Below are 9,244 nucleotides of genomic sequence, written 5' to 3' on the forward strand. Positions count from 1 at the left end.
AAAGTTTAATGCGCTCCAGGAGGTCACAGGTTCGAGTCCCCAATGGCGTAATATTGCAGGAATTAACATGGAAGGTAGTGTTAGTTTGCCCCCCTTGTGACACAATCTCAGCCCCCTCCCGCCGTTTCGGCTCCCTTGGCTAGGTTATCCATGAGGCTCGCTGGTAGATTAGCACAGCAACCTGTTCAATTAATGTATTAGTATGTCGTTGGAGCTTAGCTTGTTAGGCTTCCAACTAGTTTCATGTAATAATATTCATCCAATAATAATAATAATAATAATAATAAAAGCCCTCAGAGGCACGTTTCATAATAATAATAATAACGGGCCCCTAGCTCAGCTGGTCATCCCCGTTCCCCAAAAGTTTAATGTGCTCCACGAGGTCACAGGTTCGAGTCCCCAATGACGTAATATTGCAGGAATTAACATGGAAGGTAGTCCCCAATGGCGTAATATTGCAGGAATTAACATGGAAGGTAGTGTTAGTTTGCCCCCCTTGTGACACAATCTCAGTCCCCCTCCCGCCGTTTCGGCTCCCTTGGCTAGGTTACCCATGAGGCTCGCTGGTAGATTAGCACAGCAACCTGTTCAATTAATGTATTAGTACGTCGTTGGAGCTTAGCTTGTCAGGCTTCCAACTAGTTTCATGTAATAATAAAAATAATAATAATAATAATAATAATAATAATAATACAAGGACACACTTAAATATTCGTTACTACAAGTAAAGTGTGACAGGGAGCCGTGGGATAATGTGAACTTCAAGTGGAGTTGCTTTGGGCACTGTTAAACCCGAACCTTCCATCGGCATGTCTATTTCTAGTCCTCCAGCTGCGGTGAAATCGAATGCATGAAGGAAGCGAGCTAACACCATGTGAATATTTTGGATGGCGAAGTTGATCCCTGGGCACATCCTTCGCCCTGATCCAAATGGTATGTAGCCAAAATCTTGACCACGGAAATCCATGTTTGCCGCTTCACCACAAACACCATCGCCATCGAAATTTGGAAGAAACCTCTCTGGCTTGAAGTCTAATGGGTTTGACCACACACGAGGATCACGGTGCAGTTTCCACAGATTGACGAACAGACGGGTGCCTGCTTTCACTTTGTACCCACCTACATTACAGTCTTCTATAGCCTCATGAGCTAGGGAGAGTGGCCCAGGAGGGTACAACCGGAGGGTTTCCTTGACGACTGCTTGGAGGTAGACGAGGTCATTGATATCACTCCCCTCTACATTTCTGTTCTTGCCAACTTTGTTGTCAAGCTCATCTTGAGCCTTCCTTAAGGCACTAGGATTGCTAAGTAGTAATGAGAGTGCCCATGTCAACGTAATTGATGTGCTGTCTGAGCCAGCTAATATAAGTTGCTGTCAAATAGACATAAATATAATTAACCATTTGAAGAAGGGAGGTGTCAACAAAAATAAATAAATTACAGAAGGTGTTAATTACATACCAGACAGGTTGCTTTGATGACAGAATCACGATTGTAACCAAAGAACAGATTACCATTTTCTTCATCAAGAACTGACATCATTGCGTACATGAAGTCGTTCTCATCATCATGATTATTATTAGTGCCTCCTGTTGCTGTTTTCCACGTTTGGAGTCTCTTTTTCTGTCGATGCTCTTCAAGCCATATGGAAGCAAACAAGTCCATCTCCTTGGCTACTCTCTTCATGTGTCTTTTTTGTCCATCGACATCCAGCCACCCAAGGAATGGAAGAACATCACATGCAACCGAAGTCCCTGCTAGTGTGAAGAATTCTATGATGGTCTTGTGGAGTTTAATACCTTCTTGTTCCTCCTCCTTGTTATGATAACCTACGGTGGCGTCTTCATGATCGTCTTTGTTCTTGATAAAAATCGACTTTCCGACTATTACTTTCAACATCACATTCAAGGTTAGCTCTCTAAAAACTTGGGTCATATCGACTTTAACCAAACCTGTCGAAGCTATTGTACTATTTTGTTGGCTTTGGCTTTTCATCCAGCGTTGATGTAATCGTTTTATGTAGTCAGAAGTCTCCAAGTAGGGAATATGCTTGAACAATTGGATACGCCTTTGTGAGAGTAAATGGATGGTAGAGATCTTATGGATCTCCCGCCAGTAAGAACCATACATCGAAAAAGCATACATGGCGAAAGTGAGGTGCTTATTTGAAGAAGCAGCAGATGGACGGTCAGCGAGGAACCTGTCGTTCGTAGTGAAGCATTCTTTACATATCTCCCAACTGCTCACCACCAGGGTTGGGTACATACCAAGCCGAACCATGAAGATAGGTCCGTATTTGTCAGACATGTCCCTAAGTTTTTTGAACAAAGGTGGCGTAGATCCTACTAGCTGAAGAAGATGACCTACTATGGGCAATGCACCTACAGCTTCAGGCGGCCATCCTGCTGATAGTACTTCTGCATTGTTGAAATTGTTACTTCTTGTACACCTTATAGTCATTTGTCTTACGCATAGATAATAGAAGAAGGATAACGTAGCTAATAAGCCTGCAAGACTTGCTAATGGCTGGAAGTACTGGAGGTTGAACGTCGTCAAATCCATTGAATTTAATAGCAGCTGATGATGATGATGATAATCATAATGAATTTGTGTGCCTGTGTATATAAATATAAGTGAAGTAATGGAAAACTAGTAACTGAATAGGATAGGTACAACATTATTTAAATATAGGATAAATCAAGACTAGCTAACTTAGTTCATAGTTAATCTGATAGAAAAGTAAAATACTATTTTGAATTGTCTCAGCAACTAGATTATTATTCATTGTCATTTATACACATTCCACCAGGTACAGTCATATGATAAAGGATGTGTACATTAAAGAACAGGATAAGAAGAACAAGACGCGTGAGACTTTAACCAACACAAATCGTCGGAATCAAGTTCCAACTGAGCAATTTTTTCTTGGTTTTGCTCCGGGAACAAACTTGTTTAATACAAGTTGGGAGAGTAATAAATCATGTCGATATAAATGTCAATGCTTACCTAGATCTATGACAACACACCGAAATTTGATTGACATTTTTTTGGTCTAGTAAAGTAAATCAGTTCATTAAGTGTCACCCCGTTTAGTTTCGACGTGCGTATCTCAAGCCAATTCTACTCTAAGCAAGTTAGACTCGTCTTGATTTAAATAGGAATGATTTTTTAGGGACCATGATTTTTTGAGGGAACCATGGTTTTATTAGGCCACCTTCCTATAATGATGAAGGGTGTTCTAAAACGTTGAAATGACTAACCTACCCTTAACCTAATTTAATTTAAAACCAACCTAATAACCACCTATATATATATAACCACCACCTCCTCCCACCACCACCGCCCACCAACGCCGATTACCATCACCACCACCTCCGATTATCACCACCACCAACCACCGATTACCACCACCACCACCGTCCACCACCGCTGATTACCACCACCACCACCTCTGATTATCACCACCGATTACCACCACCACCTCCTCCCACCATCACCACCACCGCCTATTTAAGAAATGTAACAACATCAATGCAATCACAATTAAGTTCGGTTACATAATAATTTTATCGAGTATAAAAGACGCTAGCCGCAACCTGATTCTGCCATGGGACCACTCCGGAGGTATTTTCCAACAAACCCTTCGCTTCAATTTGATTTTGATTACTTCAATCGAATAGAAATCATCAAAATAGGGTTTTAATAGGAGTTACAGAGCCATGTTCGGTTAGGTCGATTTTCCAAAAAATCCTAGTTTACTAACCGAACTTCTTGAAAATGAAGAACAGTTCGGTTCTATTGGATTTAAAACTAAGTCACCGAACTCTCTGTTCGGTTGTTTCACAAAAAAATTTAAAATTACAAAGTAACCGAACTCCACCCTTAGAACCGAAAAAAAAAACAAATCCAGTCTAACCGAACTATGTTGTTGTGGCCACTATGTTGAGTTCCAAAATAACCGAACTTAGCCAATAGAGTTCGGTTTGTTCGCAAAAAATTTTAAAACTACAAAGTAACCGAACTTAGCCAACAGATGCTGGAACTTCACATTTTTGTTTGTTTGTTAAGTTCGGTAACTTCACAATTTTATCGCAGAAACCGAACTCAGAGTTCGATTGGTTAGCTGTTAGGTTCAAGTTTGCGAAAGAACCGAACTTTGTAAACTTATATACTCTTATATTACGTAAAGTTCGGTTAGATCAAAAGTGCATGCAGTTTGCGAACCAACCGAACTTTGTACACCAAAGTTCGGTTAGTTGAGAACCAACCGAACATAACGCTGTAAATCCTAGAAATTATTAGAGAGTTCGGTAACCTGCGTGTTTGGAACAAGTAACTGAACTACACTTTCAGATGAGTTCGGTTACTTGTTCATCTCACGGGGCAACCGAACTACAGCTTCAGATGAGTTCGGTTACTTGTTCTTCATATAAAGTAACCGAACTGTTCAAAATCCAATTCAAATCCGGATCATTTTGAAGATTAACAAATATTCTAGGAGAGGATGGAGATGAAGAATCAGATGAGTTTTCATCATTTGAATACTCAAACTTAGTGAATTGGAAAAAAAAAATATTTTCCATGTTTTTCTCCTTCATCTTCTCTAACTCTACTGTCTCAATAATTCTACTCAACTAATAATAAACTCATCTTTTAATTTAATCTCACTAATTGTTTTTAACTAAATCATTCACTAATCATAACCTAAAATTAATTAAGAGGGTAGATTAGGTATTAAATAAATAACTAGATATGGGGTGACCTAGAATTACTTCTAATGCCTTTACCCAAAATAAAATCATGGTCCCCCAAAAAAATCATGGTCCCCAAAAAATCGTTCTTAAATAGGCAAAGCTGGGCCCATCCCATGGTGTTGGGCTCACACGCACCCGGCACCGCTATGAAAAACAATTGGATCCTTAACGATTTTTCTTTCAAAGCATGACTAGTTGTTATCTCAGCATTTTGATTACAATGTCTATTTTATGAAAACTAGAATTTCTAGGTAATTATGTTCGATGACTTTTATGAGTGAAATATCAAGGCTCCGAAGTTGTTTCCAGGCTCTTATATTTCAGGTAATTCTGTAAAAAAAAATTGCAATAAAAGATATACAATGCTTGCAAATCTCGAAGCAAAGTAACAGACCTAGGAAACTTTGTCACATTAGTTATCATTCATGGATATGTAACATCAAGGTGCCTTAAGTTTTCCATCAATCGAAGGTTTTCAGGAACTCCGGAAAGAAAACTGTAATCGTGTAATATTGACCTCCGCATCTTATAGAGACTATTGATCGATCCATCATGTAACACATCCAGTTTTTGATATCTCGATAGGTTAAGGTATGTTAGATGTCTCAATTTGAAATGGAAGCAGGTAGCCCCTAAATCGATGAACCACTGAAATGTAACATACGCAAATTACTATTACAACAAGCTTTGTATCTTCTTACAATTCTCATTTTGGTGTCAATTTGGCGACGAATTAATGTTCATAATTTACTAGCCTTGTTGTCATAGAAAAGAGAAGTATGTTCTGATTATTGAATTCCCATATTATGAAGAAGCCATCGCAACCAAACAATTTTAGAGATAGTATAGGCAAGAGCTCGATACTCAGTCTCAGCACTAGAGAGCAGGAAACAACTGTTTGTTTCTTACTACCCCAAGAGATTAAAAACTTACCTAGGAACAAGTAATATCCGGTGGTTGAACGTTGATCATTGATATCACTTGCCCACTCTAAATCGGAATATGCACAGAGACAGAGATCATGTGTAGAAGTGAAATGTAATCCCTGATATAAAGTTTCTTTGATATAACGTAAAATCCGAAGAACATCGGGCAAAAAAATATGTCGATCTTGGAGCTGACATGAACTGACTCACAATATGAACTGTATGACTAGTGTCTGGACGTGTAATAGTAATTAGATAGTTAAGACTTCCCACAAGTTGATGGTATAATGTAGGATTGGTTAAAGTTGTTTCATCATATGAGATAAGATTTATATTTAGTTTAAGAGGTGTATCAATAACTTTGCTATCAGTTAATCCAGCACGTTGAAGAATGTAAGAGGCATACTTCACTTGAGAGATAAAATAACCACCAGATGATTAATCAACTAAAACACTGAGAAAATACCTTAAGGGACCAAGATCTTTCATTTCAAAACAATAGCTTAGGTGAAACTTTATAACATTAATTCCCTCTACGCCATTATATGTAATAACCATGACATCAACATATAAAAGATGAATAACCGAATGAACATTGTTGAATCATATGCACTTTGAGTGTCCGTAGTGAAGAATAACATTGTAAAAAATTTCAAACCAAGCACGGGGTACTTGTTTAAGTCCATAAAAAGATTTGCGAAGCTTACACACTTGATATGGATAATGAATCAATCCAGATGGTGGTTGCATATAGACTTCTTCTTGAAGATCTCCATGAAGAAATGAATTTTTAACATCCATTTGATGAAGATCCGAGTTACGAGCAGAAGCAGGAACAAGAAGATTATGTATTTTGGTCATTCGAGCAACATGAGCAACTATTTCTTCATAGTTAATACCATACTCTTGAGTGTATCCTTGAGAAACTAAACGAGATTTATAACGATCTATTTTACCGTTCTAGTTAGTCTTTATCTTGTATACCCATTTACTTCCAACAATAGATATTCCCGGAGGAAGGTCTACCATGTCCCATGTATCAGCTTTCTTATGTGCAGATAGTTATCCTCTCATATAATTTTTCCCTACTGAACTTGACGATGCTTCCCAGTAATACTTAGGTTCATGCAAATCCATTCATATAAAGGATTAAACAAGAGAATGCTTGTTAATCTTTGGATGTGCTCTGGTTGCTTGCTGATGTTTCTTTAGTGTTTAAACCCTTGAAGATAGTCTCGAGAGACTTGTCAGCAACCACTTCTTGTTTTTATAGTTTCTCAACTTGTTTTTTCATTAGTGCACATTCATCGGCAGTATCCTCGATCTTTGTTTTCAACTGATCCTGATTCAGAACTGAGATGATAAGATTAGTTTTTGAGATCCTCAAAACCATCGATATAATATATCGTCCCATTAGTGGGAAACCACTTTGACACTTTTGGATCTTCCTAATCAATATCAAGAAGGCATAATTACTTCTTAGATCCATTAAAGCTATCGGAATCATAGTCAGGCATGGTTTTTGGGACTTTCCCTTCAGTATCGATCCCTTGACATTTCACAAACTTCTAAGCTTCTTGTTAATTTACCTTAGTGATATTGCGAGTCACATGAGATATGTTCAAAGATTTTATAAGAATTGTTACAATGGTTTCTCAATACTTCAGTAAGCATGATATTTTTTTAAAAAGTTTAAGAAAATATTTTCAGACCGAAAATAACAAAGGGTTTTCCCTGAGAAAAGATTTGTTTATTTTCCTGTAAAATTCAAATACAAAGTATTTTTCTGAAAATCACAAAAATAAAATAAGATATTTTCCATTAGGCAATAATTTTCGAAAACCCTAAACACCAAAAATCGGTGTGTACATGAACCTTATGACAATATAGGTTCGCAACTACCCATTTAAGTCTACCAAAGATGAATACTCGAATGATGCAACTATTAAATTACATGTATCAAGATAGACTTTGAATGTTAATTTTTCATTTGATATTTTACAGAAAAAAGAAATCCATGCTCTCGTTTTGTGTCTTTCCTCATCTTTTTTATCCGAGAACTTTAGATGAGGGATCACTTCCATAATACAACTAGGTCGCATTGGAGTAACCCTTGCTTAGATTACAACGAGTAACCCTTAAGGTATTTTCTCCCAAATCGATTATCTTCCCTATTTTCACTTTGATCTTTCCTTGAGATACTATGAAGATGAACATCAGTAAGAGATAAATTGATATAAGAGATATACATAACCTTGAGATTTCTTTTTATTTTGTCAATTAGATTTTCGTAGGATTTTCTCATTCTAAGAATTTCCTTATGACAGATCTTGGTACTTTTACTAGAAGATATAACATGACTTTTTGAATCCGTTTCTGAGGCGGTAGAGTCATCCCTTTTTCCTTTCTTATGGGTGTTTTCCTCAGGTCATAAACCTTCATATGAACCATGGTTGTTTGGACGTGTGTATGAGCAGTCTTTTTCCAGAAGAAATTATCAACTTGTTTTCCATGGTTTTTAAAGTTGATTGGTTTTGGTTGAAACTTGGACACTCTTCAGAATAACCTTTCAAGTTCCTAAGACAAGATATTTCTTCTTTTAACACTTTTACAAGAGCATTTTGAAGTAGCATTAGTTTCTTGTCAGTTGACTGAAAGTTGTATTCCTTATGATCTTCCTTTTTAGATTGACTCGAAGTTTCATTTGAATCGGATATAGGTTGACCAGCAGAAGCAGTAGATGGAGAAATTCCAAGATTTTCTTCTGATTTGATAATCCCAATAGGTGGTAAACTTATATAAGAAGATTCATGATCTTTTTCAGATGTGGCAGCACTAGGATTATTATCACCACCTGATAAAGTCGTACAAAGACTTTTGTTTCTTTATCATAAGAAATTATAAAAGATACTTTAGTCGGAGTCTTATCTCAATCGAATTAGAGCTTTATCAAAAAAATTTACTTTAACTGAGAGAGACTTGTTCTCTTCGGCTAAATCTTCAGTTGCATATCATTTTCTATGATCTCTTGTCTAAGAGTATTAGTTTCTGTTTTCAATTTCTGAAACTTGGTTGATATAATACAAATAGGCCTTAATAGTTTTTTCAACTCTTTTTCAGCATCTCTTTCGATATCTGAATCAGATTCATCGTACATATAATACATGCTTTCAATTATCTTATCTCGATAGTTATGATACATAGATACAACAACATATGCAACCTTTGCACTTCCTAATTTATGTAGTACCTTGATAGTTACATTTTTTGGTTCTTCCATAACCATGTTTTGATTCATTGTTTTATAGGTTGGATCACACCAAATACAAATTGTTAGATCTTATCGTGTTTTCCTGTTCTGATACCAATTAAAATGCGAGGGTGCCAAGTATACCACAGTCTTTTCGTATCAACCTATTACAGATACACCTTGTGTAACCTTACAAAAACAATGGCTGCCAAAAGATTACTTCAACAAAGGCGTAACTTGACTGAACCAACTTCGGGATCGAATACCAAGTGGATTAACTTACTAGTGTACTTACTTTAAATATAAAGATAAAC

At 36.9% G+C, this 9,244-nt stretch overlaps 1 protein-coding gene across 1 annotated transcript; it reads right to left on the reverse strand.

The window, feature by feature from the left end:
- Positions 1 to 652: 652 nt before the first annotated feature.
- Positions 653 to 2,521, reverse strand: LOC113293286 (cytochrome P450 CYP82D47-like). Its single transcript, XM_026541974.1, has 2 exons — positions 1,462 to 2,521; positions 653 to 1,372 (listed from the first exon to the last, which is right to left on the reverse strand). Exons 1-2 carry the CDS (start codon positions 2,458 to 2,460, stop codon positions 719 to 721), a joined length of 1,653 nt encoding a protein of 550 aa, XP_026397759.1. The 5' UTR covers positions 2,461 to 2,521; the 3' UTR covers positions 653 to 718.
- Between the last annotated feature and the right edge of the window lie 6,723 nt (positions 2,522 to 9,244).

Source organism: Papaver somniferum, chromosome 7, assembly GCF_003573695.1.
Source record: "Papaver somniferum cultivar HN1 chromosome 7, ASM357369v1, whole genome shotgun sequence".
NCBI lineage: Eukaryota > Viridiplantae > Streptophyta > Magnoliopsida > Ranunculales > Papaveraceae > Papaver > Papaver somniferum.

Coding starts and splice junctions, on each gene's coding strand:
- LOC113293286 (XM_026541974.1), bottom strand. CDS start 2,460: ATGACTATAAGGTGTACAAGAAGTAACAATTTCAACAATGCAGAAGTA. Junction 1,373..1,461: donor TCATCAAAGCAACCTGTCTG/GTATGTAATTAA, acceptor TCTATTTGACAG/CAACTTATATTAGCTGGCTC.